Source organism: Loxodonta africana, chromosome 1 (assembly GCF_030014295.1).
Source record: "Loxodonta africana isolate mLoxAfr1 chromosome 1, mLoxAfr1.hap2, whole genome shotgun sequence".
In the NCBI taxonomy this organism is placed as follows: domain Eukaryota; kingdom Metazoa; phylum Chordata; class Mammalia; order Proboscidea; family Elephantidae; genus Loxodonta; species Loxodonta africana.
This window is the reverse complement of record NC_087342.1, coordinates 11962765-11979541: the sequence shown is the minus strand read 5'-3', so window position 1 is coordinate 11979541 and position 16777 is coordinate 11962765. Positions and strand designations below refer to the sequence as shown.

The 16777-nt window shown below is 37.9% G+C and overlaps 1 protein-coding gene across 10 annotated transcripts in view; it reads left to right on the top strand.

The window, feature by feature from the left end:
* Window positions 1-16777, top strand: part of POLQ (DNA polymerase theta) — a 115633-nt gene that overhangs the window by 86421 nt on the left and 12435 nt on the right. For 7 of the 10 annotated variants that reach the window (XM_064287082.1, XM_064286733.1, XM_064286774.1 and 4 more), the window contains 3 exons: window positions 3617-3801; window positions 6358-6469; window positions 11961-12085. In XM_064287082.1, the coding sequence (XP_064143152.1) occupies window positions 3617-3801; window positions 6358-6469; window positions 11961-12085 (422 nt within the window). Of the gene's footprint in view, window positions 1-3616; window positions 3802-6357; window positions 6470-11960; window positions 12086-16777 lie in introns of those variants that run through there. The other 3 variants (XR_010322260.1, XR_010322290.1, XR_010322286.1) reach the window with 3 other exon arrangements.

Sequence of the window (16777 nt, the reverse complement as noted above, 5' to 3'; positions counted from 1 at the left end):
GCATGTATTTATGATAAAAAGAAAAAAAAATTTTTTTATAGCTGTTTTAAATTCCACCGTCTCTGTAATTTCTGGATCATTTTTCTATTGATTGTATTTTCTCTTTGTCAAAGTTACATTTTCCTTGCTCTTCATTTAGCTGATAATTTCTACTGTATGCCGAATACTATGGTTGCTACTATGTTGACTCTGGATTTTGTTGTCTTTGTTAATGGAGTATAGAGGTTTTTTAATTTACTGACACATCAGCTTGATCATTTGAGGCTTCTTTCAAGCTTTATTAGGATATTTAGAGTAGCCTTTACTCTAGGGCTACATTAACCTGGTTTGTAAGGTGTAGCCCTTCTGCTCAAATTGTTCAACAAGATCTGTCCGGTCCGTCTGGTCAGAGCTGGAACGTCTCTCAGCACTCTGCAAGTTCAGGTAGTTGTTCAGCTGACAGCTGTGCAGTGGCTGTCTTTCTTTGGTGATAGTTATTTCTTGAGTGTTTGTTCTTTGCCGGGTGCCCTGAACCTTTCTACATGCATGTGCACGGCTTAGTATTTGGCTAAAAATCCAAAGGAATCCCTGTGCATATTGCCGATGCTCCTTTTATGCACAGCTCCTTTCTTTCACATTCTCATATGTTCTAGCTATCTCAGTAGGCCCAAACTCTGGTCTGTTTTCTCAGTTCAGAAAGAGCATAGTGCTTTGTTTCTGCTTTCCTTCCCTACAGTGCATTCTGGAAAGTGCCTCCATTCAGAGACCTGAGGCAATTGTATGAATCGACTCATTTTACCCCTTTCACTCAGTGATTACAGTCTTGCATTGCCTATGTCTAACATCTGAAACAAATTTTATCTTTTTTTTGTATGACAGAAGGGCCATAAAAGTGACGGTCTTTTATTTCAATTTAGCAGTCTTTTATTTTAAATTAGTATTTATGTGTTTTGAATAGATTATATTCACAAGGTTCAGAAATCTAAAGGGTATGCCAGTTGCCATCAAGTCGATTCTGACTCATGGTGACCCAAAAGATATATATTTAAAAGTTTTGCTTTCTTCCCTGCCCAATCTACCCCATTACCTTCAACTCTTCTAGATAGCTACATACGTGAGTTTCGTATATATCCTGCCACTATTTTGTTATGCAGATATATGCAAATATGAATATGCATTCTTTTCTTCTTGTTCTTATGCAAAAATAAGCATACTGTATGAACTGTTGTGCACCTTGCTTTCTTCACCTAATGTGCTTATCCTGGAGACTTCCGCCTATCAGTAGAGAAATTTGAGCACAAGATAGTTTAATCTGTGTTTGGGTAATCTGTGAGTTTGTTTGCTGAATCACAGAATAAAAACCTTTTTAATTTTTAAAAAATTTTGTTGTGCTTTAGGTAAAAGTTTACAGCTCAAGTTAATTTCTCATTCAAAGATTTATACTCATATTGTTTTGTGACTTTGGTTGCAATCCCCACAATGACACAGTGCTATCCCCCTATCGACCCTGGGTTTCTTATGTCCATTCATCCAGTTCCTGTCCTTCCTGCCTTCTCATCTTGTCTTTGGGCAGGAGTTGCCCATTTAGTCTCATGTATTTGATTGAAAAAGAGCACATTCCTCATGCTTGTTATTGTTTTATGAAAAAAAAAAAAAAACCAAGCCAAACCTGTTGCGGCTGAGTCAATTCCGACACATAGTGACCCTATAGTACAGGGTAGAACTGCCCCATAGAGTTTCCAAGGAGGGCCTGGTGGATTTGAACTGCTGACCTTTTGGTTAGCAGCTGTAGCTCTTAACCACTGCACTGCTAGGGTTTCCAGGTTTGTTTTATAGGTCTGTATTATCTTTGTCTGAAAAGTGGGCTTCAGGAGTGGTTTCACTGCTGAGTTAGCAGAATGTCTGGGGTCCATAGTCTCGTGGTTTCCTCCAGTCTCTGTCAGACCAGTAAGTCTGGTCTTTTTTGGGTGAATTTAAATTTTGTTCTACATTTTTCTCCCCCTCTGTCCAGGACTCTGTGTTGTGTTCCCTGTCAGAGCGGTCAGTGGTAGTAACCAGACACCATCTAGTTCTTTTGAGCTCAGACTTTTGGAGGCTCTGGTTCATGTGGTCCGTTAGTCCTTTGGGTAATGTTTTTGTTGTCTCTTTGATTTTCTTCATTCTCCTTTGCTCTGGGTGGGATGGTACCAATAGATATATTGTTAGATGTCTGCTTGCAAGCTTTTAAGACCCCAGATGCTACTCACCAAAGTAGGATGTAGAACATTTTCTTTATGAACTATGTTATGCTAATTGACCTAGATGTCCCCTGAGACAATAGTCCCCAGCCCCAGCAACTCAGTCCTCGAGTTGTTTGGATGTGTCTAGGAAACTTGTATACCTTTGCTTTGGTCAAGTTATGCTGACTTCCCCTACACTGTGTGTTGTCTTTCCCTTCTCTAAATGTACACTTTTATACTATCTAATTAGTGATTTCCCCTTACCCTCCCTCCCCACCCTTGTGCCATCAAAGAATGTTTTTTTTCTGTATATAAAGCTTTTCTTGAGTTCTTATAATAGTGGTCTCAAAACCTTTTTAATTTTGATAGAGTTTGCCAAATTGCCATCTAATGGGGTTTACCATTTCAGGTTCCCATTAACAATATTTGAGAATGTTTCTTTCTCTGCAGCTTTGTCACCAGTGTGTTGTCCAACTTTTGCATTTTTGCAATGTGAGTTGGGAAACGTTTCTTGCTGTAGATTTAGTTTTCATTTCTCTTATTATGAATGAAGTTGAGCATTCTTTGGTATGTTTAATGTTCTTTTGTTTTTACGTTTCTGTGAATTGCTTGTTTATGTTTTCTTTTGTTCTTGATTTGTACCCCCCCCCAAAAAAACCCGTTGATGTCAAGCAAGTCAATTCCGATTCATGTAGCAATGCTTTTTTACAATACGGCGTGAGTCTTTTGTGATGTCAGTTGCAAGTATTTTTCCTACTTTTTTTTTTATCTTACTTTTATTTTTGTTTTTGTCACACATAGGGCCCAGTTTTTTCTAATCCACAGGTAAATTATGCTACTCCTTTTAATAACTCTTCATCTGTTGACCACATGATTTCTTCATTGGTTGTCTTTGTTATTGTCAAAGATGAGTACACTTTTCTCTGTGGCCTGCTTAAAATGTATACACATTCGAAACCAGTTTCTGCATTAATTCATTAATCCATTTATTCATCAACAACCATTTATTAAGGGCCTATTATAGACCAGGAGCTGTGCAGGGTTTTCTGTAAGTGCAGAGGGAAATTCAGTCTCCCATTCCTAAAAGACTCAGAGCTAGGTGGGAGAGGCATGAAAGGCCCACTTTAGAGTATGAGTCAGGTGCTGAGGGAACACTTGGGAAGGCGCTACCACAATGGGTGAGGGGCAGATGTCAAGGGTGGCTTTACACATATTTCACGTGAAAGCTCAAAAAAAAAAAAAAAAGTATCCAAGTTACAGAACTGAATTGCTTCATAATTAAGAATAAGGTTTTAACTTTTGAACACGTGACCCCAAAGTTTTATTTTAGAACTAAATTTCTGCCGTCCTGCCTAATTTCTTATATAGGACTTGAATATATCTTGGTACCAGCCTTTCTGAAATGGTTTCTACTTCAGGTGGTGTGATATTGGCTGCTGATTACTGTCAACTTGAACTGAGGATCTTGGCTCATTTATCTCAGGATCACCGTCTCATTCACGTGTTAAACACTGGAGTAGATGTCTTCAGGAGCGTTGCAGCAGAATGGAAAATGACGGAGCCGGAGTCTGTTGGGGAGGATCTGAGGCAACAAGCAAAGCAGGTGATCTTTGTGAACATGCTTACTATACATGAGGAAGAATTTTAATGATTCAAAAAATGTTAGAAATTGTCCTGACTACTTGCCGTTGAGGAATGATTTCTCCATCTTTGAATCCTTCCAGCCACATTCATCTGACCCTCTGTCATGGTACTCATTATACTTTCCTTCATAGAAGCGTAGAAAGAACCAGACAGACTGAGGTCTGAGTCCACTTAGTCTCAGCAAACCGTATACGTTTACAACCGTAATATGTCTAATCGCAGTGCCCGGTGCAAGTAGGTGCTTATTTAAAGGCAGTAGGGATTGTGGTGATGGTTGTTATTTCTGTGTATATTTTTAAGATCTCTTTTTCTGGCCTGTAAGCGTCCTGAGGTAAGGTTCCATATTTTTGTCTTTATCTTTTCCCACAGCACTGAGCCATGATACTTTGTATAGAGAGTGCTGTCTAAATATTTGTTGAAAAAATAGATATTCCTGAGCTGTGAATTATAATAACTGATAGCTTTTTAGCTTTTTGAGGCCTTTGGTTAGCTAATTCAACTGTGAAACATTGTGTTGCCCTTGGACCTTTGAAATGGGACCACATTAGTTCCTATTCTAGGATGCTGTGGGAAATCACCCCAAAAAAACTCTCAGTGGGATAAAATGATAATCATTTATTTCTTATATACAAATAGATCAGCTGGGCAGCTCTTCTCATCTAGCTTATCTGGGCAGCTCTTTTCATCTAGCTCATCTGGGCATGGCTCCAAGCTGTAGGTCGGATCCAGGTTTGCTCCACAGATCTCTCATCCTCCCTTAACCGGTAGGCCTACCAGAGAATGTTTTCCTTACAGTGAAGGGGCAGGTGCAGGGAGGTAAGCCTAATTGCACAGTGTGTTTTTATTCCACCACTTAGAAGATGTCTGCTAATACCCTGTTGACCTAAAGCAAGTGACAGGAATGAGTTCAGGGTCAAGGGGCAAGAAAGTCTACTCCTCTCATGGTTGTGGGCCGGGGGCAAGGGAAGTGCAAATATTTTTGAACTATAGTCTAATTTAGTCTATCTACTTTCATATTTAGAAATTTTTTTCCCTGAAAACCTTGGAGGGGAGCATTGTTACAACATTAACTACCATCCAAGATTGCTCATGAGAGGGCTTATGCCTGTGTGATTATTTTTTCTTTGTAGGTAGTCCTGTTCTTTTTCTATGGAAGCTTTTAAGATAATTTCTTTATCCTTAAGTGTTTTGAAATTTCATTGTGATTGCCATGATGTAGATTTTCTTTTAGTTTGGCCAGATACGAAGTGAGCTCTTTCAATCTTTGAAGATTTTCATCCTCAGCTCTTGGAATTTTTCTTTTATTGTTTCTTTGATAATTTCTTTATTCTCTCTTTTTTGGATATAACTTTGTGTGTATCAGATATTGTACCTCTAGGGGTGATATTCTGTGCCTTTTTTTCTGGTTATTCCTATTTTATAGAAACCTATTTTTGTTTTAGGGCTGCATTTTCTTCTTGAATCTATGAGGGCAGGAAATTTGTTTGTTTTCTTCACTGCTATATACTTACCACCTAGAACTAAGACCATCTGGATGCTTAATGGATATTTATTGAATAAATGAATGAGTCATTAATGAGTCTCCTAATTAGAGAATTATTTTCAGTTGGTTTTGGTTCTTATATTCTCTTTTTTCTTTTGAGATATTTTAAAATATCCCTCTTTCATGTCTGGTGATCCTTGATTGCCCATTAATATTTAAGAATGAGACACAAAGCTGTTTGGGATCACTGTGTATTTGGACTGGGATTGCCAAATGCCATGGGAGAGTTTGCCTTGGCATGATTAGGTGGACAGCCAACTGTTATCTGGTTATCTTTAAACAACTGTGGAATATTTTACTCTTCAAGGAAAGAGCTCTACATTTGTCCTAGAGAGCAGGTACTGGCTGATGAGAGTTCTGCTTGAAGGGTGAAAAGGAGTGTAGAGGGGATTAACCATTCTGGAAGAAGATTTTTGAATTAAACCCTTCCATTTTTTTATTTACCCCTTCATTGTAACTGGATTCCCAAGTCCTGGGGCTGCCTTGGGTTCTTCAGGAAAAAATCTGCTCTCTTGTGACTGTATCTAACTCCCTGACCCCAAACCTCCCACATGTGAGAGTACAGGAATGTTTGTAACGCTTCCCTGCCCTGACTTCTAGGCACTTTTTAAAGTTAATGAGACACTTTGAGGAGCAGAAAGCTACTCTGAAGAGCTCTGAAGACTGATGGATAAATGACAGTCATAAATAAATCTTCCCTTTGCAATCGCTAGGATTATTTTCTTAAAACATACATACACATTCATATTATTCATTCCCTGCCCCGCCCCCCCGGAATTAGTGATAAAAGGCAGAAAAGGTATTCATTGGATATCAACCTCATGGATCTCACCCACCAAAAAGGCAGATATGACTCACTATGAAATAAACAGTTTACCAAAAATTTCAATTCTGATGAACTCTTTAATATCCACATTTTATGTAGTTATGACCTTTAGTTTACTTACTGAGTGTGATGACTCCTTTTCACAGATTTGCTATGGAATCATTTATGGAATGGGAGCAAAATCCCTAGGAGAGCAGATGGGCATTAAAGAAAATGATGCTGCTTGTTATATTGACTCCTTCAAATCCAGATACACAGGTAAAAAAAAGCCTTGAGTGCTAGTTATCTTCTAGATGCCGTTCTTTTCAACTTTATTTCCATATTAATTTTCTAAAAAAATTTTGTTATAGAATTTTCTATTAAAATTTCTATTAATCAAAAAATTTCATCAGGCTTTGTTAAAGACAAATCACACTAATCTTATTCATTGTGATTATTTACTGAGATGTGCTTTTTCCATAAAAGTAGGGATGGAGATGGAATAGCAAAATGTAGTTGATGCATATGCCACCACGTCAATGTGAGTTTCCTGGTAAAATCCAGAGTTGTCGTGTGCTTTGAGCTTAGCTGGCTTTAGTTTGAAAAAATTAACCATTGATCTCTGTACTAGGAACTCTGAGAGAACAATTGCTGTTATAGAGCAGTTTAAGTATTGTTGTCTTAAACTATGACTTCTTTTGGCAGTTTATTGAGATGTAATTTACATACAATAAAATTTAACCTTTTTAGGTGTACAGTTCTGTGAGTTTTGACAAATGTGTATAGTCATAAAATCTACACCACAATCTAGATATAGAACTTTTCCATCACCCCAAAAAGTTCTTTCATGCCCCTTTATAGTTGGTCCTCTCCCCAGCCCCCCTGGTACTGGAGTAACCAATGCAATACTGCAAGAAAAAAAAAAAGAATGTACATTTGGAAGGAAGAAGTCTGTCTTTATTCCCACATGATATGATCTTATACATAGGAAATCATACAGATTCTGCAAAAGCGATTGCTAGAACAAATAAGTAAATTTTGCAAGATCCCACTACATAAGGGCAGTCTGTAAAAATCATTTGCATTTCTATTCTATATACTAGCAACAAAAAATTAATGAATGAAATAATAAATACTATTTATAAAAAAAAATTTTTTTTTATTTATAATAACATAATAAAAACACGGAATATATGGGATAAATTAAACAGAATATGTGTAGGGCTTGTATATTAAAATCTCTAAAGCGATCCTGAGAAAGATTGGAGAGTACTTAAATGTGGGGTATACCATGTTCATTTACTGGAAGACGCAATATTGTTATGATGACAATTCTCCCTAACTTGTTCTTTAGATTCAATGCATTTACAATCAAAATTCCCCAAGACTTTTGCATAGAATATGACAAGTTGATTCTAAAATTTATATGGAGATTCAAAGGTCCTGGAATAGCCAAAATAATTTTGGGGGAAGAAGTATAATGTTAAGGATTTATATTCCATGATTTCAAGACTTATTATAAAACTGCAGTGGTCAGGATAGGTGGAAGAGCAGATATCAAGAACAATGTAACACAACAGAGGGTCCAGAAATAGACCTACATGTTTATGGTGAATTGATTTTGAATGAAGTTGCCACAGCAATTCAGTGGGCAAAAGATGGTGTTTTCAACAACTTGATGTCGCTATGGAGAAATAAAATAAACCTTAACTCTTATCTCAAACCGTATGTTATGATTGAATTATGTGTCCTAAAAACATATGTTCAAATCCTAACCTCTGTCTAGTACCTGGGAAGCCCTGGTGGCGTAGTGGTTAAGCGCCCCGGCTGCTAACCAAAAGGCCGGCAGCTCAAATCTGCCAGGTGCTCCTTGGAAACTCTATGGGGCAGTTCTACTCTGTCCTTTAGGGTCTCTATGAGTCAGAATCGACTCGTTGGCAATGGGGTATCTAGTACTTGTGAATGTGACCTTATTTGTATAGTATTTTTTGAAGATATAATTAGTTAACACAAGATCATACTAAAGTAGGGTGGGCCCTTAATCCAATATGACTGGGCTCCTCATAAAAAAGAGGAGTAGAGACAGACAGACATAGAGAGGAGAAGGCCGTGTGAAGACAAAGGCAGAGATTGGAATTATGCCGCATTCAAACAAGGAATGCCTGGGGCTACCAGAAACTGGGGGACAAGAAAGAACCTTCCCGTAGAGCCTTTGGAGAGAGAATGGCCGTGCTGACACACTAAATTCAGACTTTGGGCCTTTAGAACTGTGAGACGATAAATTTCTGTTGTTTAATCAACATAACCAGTTTCTGTCGAGTAGACTTGACCCATGGTGACCCCATATGTGTCAAAGTAGAACTGTGCTCTGTAGGATTTTCAAGACTGCGACCTTTTGGAAGCAGATTGCCAGGCCTGTCGTCTGAGGCACCTGTGGCTTAGTTTGAACTGCCAGCCTTTTGGTTAGCAGTCGAGAGCATTAACCATGCGTGCCATCCAGAGACTCTTTGAGACTTAGGTTGTAGTAATCTGTTATGGGAGCCCTAGGACACTAATACACCCTATGCAAAAATGAACTTGGTATGGGGCATAGGCTTAAAAGTGATAGTTAACATTATAAATGTTCCAGAATCAAACAAGAGAAGCTTTGTGAAATTGAAGACTTCTTAGGACATAGAACACTGAATTAATCATAAAAGAAAGACATTGATAGAAGACATACCATTAAGAAAATGTAAAGACAAGCCACAGACTGGGAGAAAATATTTCCAGTGCCTATTACATAACAAAATACTTACATCCAGAATATGTAAAGAACTTTTACAGCTCAATCCACCTGCTCCTCACTTATCGGCACAGTTAGGTTCCAAAGACCAGGCCATTATGCAAAAATCAGCATTGTGCAAAAATGGGGGATGTCCACATCGGATCCCAAAATGGAGGATGACTACATAATTACATAAATGCCAAATTACATCATTACATAACCGCCAAACCACAGAATCATGGTCTAGCCAACATGACACATAACCTGGACCATCACAGCCAGCGTTACTCTCACCTTGCACCTCGGTATTAGTTACTGTCAGATGTGTGGATTAATGCACAAAATAATAGATTTTTTACTATTGTCGTAAATGGGAAATGTCAGATAATGAGATAGTCTGTAAGTGAGGAGTAGATGTACTAAGAAGGCAAACAATTCAATAAAATAAAGTTAAAAGATTTGGATGGACGATTCACAAAAGGAGATTTATGGATGGTCATGTTAAAGTTTTTCATCATTAGTCATCGAGGAAAAGCAAATTAAAACCCCAAAGAGATGCCACTACAGACACACCTGAATGGCTAAAATTATAAAGATTGCTAGCTCTTTTACATTACTGGTGGAATTCTAAAATAATACAACCACTTTGGAAAATAGCATGGCTCTTTTGTATAAACACACACTTAACCGTATGACCTTGCAATTCTGCTATCAGACATTCACCCAAGAAAAATGAGAACGTATGTCCAAAGAAAGACTTATTCATGAATGTTACAGCAGCTTTATCTGTAACAGCCAAGTACTGGGAACAGTCCAAATGTCCATCAGCGAAGAAAGGTAAACAAATTTTGGTATATGTCTGCAATGGAATACAGGTAGACCCCAACTTATGATGGGGTTCCGTTCTGACGACTCTCTCCCAAGTCATTTCTAACATATGTCGAATCCCTAATTTTTTCTTAGTTTTCATTATTATTACCTTTTATTATCAGTATCTTTATGAACTCAATCTTTATTTGTCTTTGGGACAAATAAAACTTACGGATGTATCTTAATACATACATTCATACATGAAAATATACACAAGTCATAAAAATTTACTCTGATGATGAAGAGTTGGGCAATGTTGGCATTTTGTCAGTTGCAGTGATAACTCCAGCTGTGGAAAGTTCTAGATCATCTGAATTATCCCTGGGAATGAAGATGGCGTTTCTAGTCAGAAAATTAGTGACAGTTCTCTGTATGGTCCTCTTCTTCTTTTCTTCATATATTTCACAGTAACATCGCACTGCTTCCCTGACCTGCCTATCGACTTTAGCAGACGAATCAGCATTTGGGTCCATGTGTTCAAGCAACCAAAGCCCCTGATTTAGTTTAGAAAAAACTTCAGCTAATCTTTTCACTGTAAAATTACTAACTATAAGATGTGAAAAAAAGGACGGTCGTTAAGTGCGGTTCGTCATACCTTGAATATGTTGTGAGTCGGGGACTCCCTGTAGTACTAATCAAGGAAAGGAATTAAATACGGATACTCACTACAATATTGTTGATTCTTGAAAATATTTATTTTTAGAAAAGAAGAGGCAAATAAATACATATGGTGTAGTTGAATTTTTATGAAATTCAAAAGCATGAAAACTAATATATAGTATCATAAAGCAGACCAGGGAGTTTCTGAGGCTGATAAAGGGGAGCTGACTCTAAAGGGGCACAAGGGAACTTTGGCAAGCGAGGACCATGTTTCCTCTCTTGTAGCGGAAGAGGTGTCTCCATTTATTAAAGTGCATCACACTCTTCACCAGAAATAGATGCCTTTTATTATATGTAAATTACATGTCAGAATTAATTTTTTTAAGTAGTGCTTGCAATCTCTGAATATTTGAGGGTCTCCTACAGGAGTCAGGTAAGAAACTTTGTAGAGGTGCAGTCCCTTAAATCTCACCTTTTTGGTTGTTCTTCACCCAACAATATCACAGTAATCCCTGAAGGGAAAAAAGATGAAATCCGGATTGCTCTCTGAAATGCTTGTGCTAGTGGTCAGATAGCACCAGGAGCTTCACCTAGTAGGTGTTCTCCCCTCCCTTTACTGACCGTCTCCCCAAGTGTCACTCCTGGGCCAGCCATGCAACAAACAGCCAATCCCAAATGAGGGTCCCAGTTGGAAGACACAGTGCTCATTGCACAGGATGAGCAGAGCTGTGGGAAAGCAGAGATTGCACGCATGAGTAAAGATAGATCAGCACCGACTCCCCACCTGATTGTTTTAAAGAGTGTAGAGGAAGAATGTTCCAGGAGAGAAGAACCTCTCTAGCTGAGAGACAGGGATGAGCAGTGGAGAGACTGGCAAACCTGGAGCAGAGAATTCATCGTGGAGATCCATAAGACATAGTAACGGACCTAGGTTGCAAAGGATGAATGCTGGTCTAGGGAATATGAATGTGTTTGAATAATACACTATACATTGTCTTTTTGAATTTTAAGAAGTGAGTTGAATATGTTCCTAATGAAATGTGTTATGACTCATATGTTAGTTTCAGTAAGATCCTATTTGGATCATAACATAGATGACAACAAGTAGCCATTGCAATGTTTTAAGCCTGGAAATGAAAAGATCAAAAAATAATACATCAAAGGGAAATGAAAGAAACAAAACAAAACCCCTCTGAAAAGTAGTTTGGAATAGTCTTAAGATCCTGGTGTAAAAACAACTAGGGTTTAGTACCTGTTCTGTTCTGGAAATTTTGTTTCGTTTTTTTACTCCTTTTTTTTTGTTAGTTTAAAAAAAAAAGATAGGGTTATATTATGTCATTTCTAAAGGCCTTTTTGTTTCTAATTTTATGAGTCTACAAAAAATGAAATTTTGTATGCATAATTATTGGTGATATGATGTTAGTATTAAGTAATCATGGTGGAGTTTTGGTAAATCTCACTACACCGAAGCCAGTGAATGCGATTAAGGATGGGCTTCGGTTATAATGAAGTGTTTCTGTATTTTCTTTGCAGGGATTAATCATTTCATGAAAGAGACAGTGAAGAATTGTAGAAGAGATGGGTTTGTTCAGACCGTTTTGGGAAGGCGCAGATATTTGCCAGGAATCAAAGACAACAACCCTTACCATAAAGCTCACGTATGTTGAAATTTCTCTGGATTTTTGACTTAACATTTTAATGACATGTACTTTTTCAACAAAGACTGAGCACTGCTAATCTCCCTTTCGGGGACCATGAGCATATTAATTGGCTCTTCTGTCTATACAAGGCCAGCCACTGGCTTCATTAAGGATTTCTGAAGTGACGGCACATGCGGTATTTGCAGAACACAGCCTTTAGGAGACTCATGTAAACATGGGTTTATTTATTTATTTTTCTAAATTTCATTTTGTTGTTGAGGATGTACACAGAAAAACATACACCAATTTAACAGTTTCTATGAGTACTATTTAGTGACACTTTTTTCCATTCTTCTAGTTGTACAACCATTCTTATCTTCCTTTTCTGTTTCTCCCTCATTAACCATTCTCCCCTAAGATTGATGTCCAATCTTTTGATTTCCTGTTTTCACTTTGATCCTATATAGATAGTCCTTAAAAGAACAATGCTTAAAGCAGACCTTTTTTTTAACTGGTTAAGCTGAACTGTTGTTTGGGTTTAAGAAGACTTCAGGGAATATTTTTTGGTTTAAGGTTTAAAGATCATCTCAGGGCAATGTTTCTGGAGTTCATCCAGCCTCCATGGCTCCAGAAAGTCTTCAGTCCATGAGAATTTGAAATTCTGTTCTACGCTTTTCCCCTTTTGGTCAGAATTCTACTATAGATCTTTGATCAAAATGTTCAGTAATGGTAGCTGGGTACCATCTAGTTCTTCTGATCTTATAGCAAAGGAGGCAGTTGTTCTCAGAGGCAATTAGCCACACATTCTAACATAAGTTTACTTAATAATACTTCAATTAAAGAAGTTCTATTTCAGTAAGCCAGATATTTATTAGCTTTGTTGTAGACAAGTTGTAAATAATTTCATTCTTACATTTGCTAATTATTTTTTGTTTCAGATACCATGTCCTTATTTGCTCATATACTCATATACTCAGAGATTAATTAGCAAATGACTAAATCGTGATTTTTTTCTACTCATTCTACTTTTATTCTTATTTTAAAAGCACTATCTCATCAGTGGTTATTAGGATACCGAAAATATTAAACAGGGCTATTTTCAGCATCATTTTAGAGATTTATTGATGGTATTTACTTAAAATTGTGATTAAAGTCATTTCTGAAATCACTGAGATTCATGCAAGTATTTTGTGTTTCTGAGCATCCAAGTTTCTGTTACAGTCCAAATATTCCTGTTTTAACTGGTTGTATTCTCTCCCTTCCCCCCACAACTCTGCATGTCAGTGCCCAGTACACATGGTATATAATGGAAATACTCAGACCCAAGACCTTTAAACTTCTGTCTGGAAACAAGAAGCTTTCAGAGCACTGATGCTCTAAGGTACCACGGAGGATTAGTTGGCTTTTTATTACTCCTTCACTCTGTAGCCTCTCCTATGTCTACATGCAGATGTTTATCAGGCTTTTATCAGATCTCTAAGAGAACTATAGTATAGTTGATGCACTAGGAAAAACACGTCTTCAGGATATTTATAAAAATAAATAAAAAATAACATCATATAAGGAACCTCTACGGGGCAGTTCTACTCCATCCTACAGGGTCGCTACGAGTCAGAATTGACTCAGCGGCACTGGGTTTATACTCATTAAGGAGCCCTGGTGCCACCGTGGTTAAGTGCTCAGCTTCTAACTGAAAAGTCAGTGGTTCGAACCCGCCAGCCACTCCATGGGAGAAAGAGGTGGCAGTCTGCTTCTGTGAAGTTTACAGCCCCGGAAGCCCTGTGGGGCGGTTCTGCTCTGTCCTGCAGGGCTGCTACGAGTTGGAATCGACTCCGCGGCTTGTATGCTCAATTACTTAGGCTTCAGGGAGGAGATCAGACTTGAACAGACTCTTGAAGGTGATTTAAAGTTTAGATTGTTAAGAATGAGAAAAGACAATCACAAGTGGGTAACAGTTTGAGCGAGGAGTGTTTAGAAGCCCACCTGGTAGGAATGGAGATCAGTAGTTGAGTGGTAGATAGTTTTGGACCAGCCAGATGGGGCCAGCTAGTGGAAGGCTTTTAATGCAGCCCGAGGAACTGGGACTTAATTTATCAGGAGTTGATTATGTTTCTTGGGATTTGCATGATGAAAAATGGAATATAGAGTTACCAATGCTAATACACCATATAATTTTGTGAAAACTAATATTTTTATACCTAAAGATGTGAGACTAATACTTTTCCATGCAAAATCCTTAAGAATCAAAGTTCTACCTAATTTGTTATGTTGTTACTGAGAGAAAAAAAATTCCTACCCTCTGAATTTGGAGTAAACAGCCAGATTTATTTTTTGGCTTTGTTTCATTTGGTTTTACTTTTTGTTTAAACTTATGTTTTATTGAAAAACACACAGAGAGAAAGTGCAGAAAACAAATGTACATTTCAGTGAATTATCAGAGCTGCACCTGTGCAACCACCACCAAGTCCAGAAACAGAATATTGTCAGCACCCTGGAGCCTCCTCGAGTCTCCACTCACGGGGTCCTAGAAACAGCTACTGCCGTAACTGGGAGCTCCCGCCTCCTCAAGTCTCCACTCACGGGGTCCTAGAAACAGCTACTGCCGTAACTGGGAGCTCCATAGCTTTGTGCTGTGTACTTTTGAGCGCTGTATAAATCACACATTATGTATTCTTTTGTGTTTAGCTTCTTTCAGTCAAAATTACGTAGGCTAGAGTCCTTGGTGTTATTACACGTAGATGGAGAGTGTGTGTTTTCTTGCTGTATGGTACTCTATCTATCTTGTTGGTGGTGGTGATGGTGGTGGGCATTTAGTTTTCCAGTTCGGAGATACTATGGATATGTTGATATGAACATTTTTCATAGAAGGTTCTTGGTGTACATGTGCTTGCATTTATGTTTGATAAAGACCTCATCATAGAATTGCTGAGACATAGGATATGATTGTCTTCCGCCAAATTGTTTTTCTTGGTTGTTGTAGCAATTTTTCTTCCCATCAGAAGTGTATGCAAATTCTTGTTGCATCCTTGTCAACACTTGCTATTGTCAGTCAATATAATTTTAGCTGTTCTGGTGAGAGTAGAGAAGTATCTTGAAGTTCTAATTTGCATTTCATAAATACTAATGAGATAGAGCAACTTTACAAATGTTTATTAGTCATCTAGCTATTTTTTTTTCTTAGAAAAGCAACCTTTTCAACTTGTTCAGTTTTCGATTAGGTTGTCTGCCTTCTTATTGATTTGTAGGAGGCTGTTATTGATTATGTGTGTGGAAAATATTCTATACTGTCTCATTAGTAATTTTAGACAAGGAGAGGTTATTAACTTTGTTCTTAATTTTTTTGTTTTTTGAGAAATAGCATATGTGCGGTAAAGGGCACAAATCTTAAGTGTAAAGCTTGAATTTTTACATTTGTATATACCTATACAACCACCATCAAGATGCTGATAGAGAACTTTTCCAGCACCACGGAAGGCTTCTTCATGCTGAGTCTGAGTCAGTACTATTCCGCCTACACACACACAGAAAACAATAGGTTAACTTCGTATGAACTTTAATGCACTCATGCCATATGGACTCTTGTGTCAAGCTTTTTCATTCATCCTTAGCTCTGTGAGATTCATCAGTACTGTGTGTAGCTAGAGTTCATTTTGCTGAATAGTATTCCGTTGTAGAAGCACACCACTATTTATCCATTCTACTGTTGACAGGCATTTTGGTTATTTCCAGTTTTTGGCTATTATTAATAAAGCTGCTATAAAAACCAAAACCAAACCCATTGCCATTGAGTCGATTCTGATTCATAGAGACCCTATAGGCCAGAGTAGAACTGCCCCATAGGATTTCCAAGGAGCAGCAGGTGGATTTGAACTGCTGACCTTTTGGTTAACAGCTGAGCTCCTAACCACTGTGCCATCAGGGCTCCGAAAGCTGCTATGGGCATTCTGTTATATGTCTTTTGGTGAATATGTGCACCCATTTTCTCTACCTAAGAGTGGAATTGCTGAGCCATAGAGTAAGCATATTTTTACCTTAAGTACGTACTGCCTAACGGCTTTACAAAGTGGTTATCTCGCTTTACATTCCCACCAGCTATCCGTATGTATCCATATCTTTGCCATTACTGCATGTCATCGGTCATTTTATTTTTAGCCATTCTGAACGGTATGTTTGCGTTTCCCTGCTGACTAGTGATACTCAGCTCCTGTTAAAAAAAAATGTTTATTGAGCATTTGGACGTCTTTTATCAAGGCTTGTTTAAGTCTTCTATGTTTTTTTTTTAATTGAGTTATCTGTCATTTGCTTACTGATTTATGGGAGTTCTTTATGTATTCCTGATGTGAGGCCTTTGCATGAATTCGTCAGTCTTTTCTATCATCCTGATGCTTTCCTTGATCTGTTTAAGAAAGCCTTCTCCCCAGCATCAAGAAGATATTCTCTAGAAGTTTTTTGGTTTTGCCTTTTACATTTACATCTACAATCAACCAAGAATTGAATTTATGTTACGTGAGTTGGGTCAAGTGTCTTTTTTTTTTTTTTTCAGTCAACTAGATATACAGTTGTCCCAAACTACCTATTGAGAAGACTGTCTCCCCCTCTGCTCTGCAGTGCTACCTTTGCCACAAATCAAGCTTCCAAATAGGGTGTGTCTATTTCTGGACATTGGATTCTCATCTGTTGTATTTGCCCATCCTTTAGACAGCATCACAC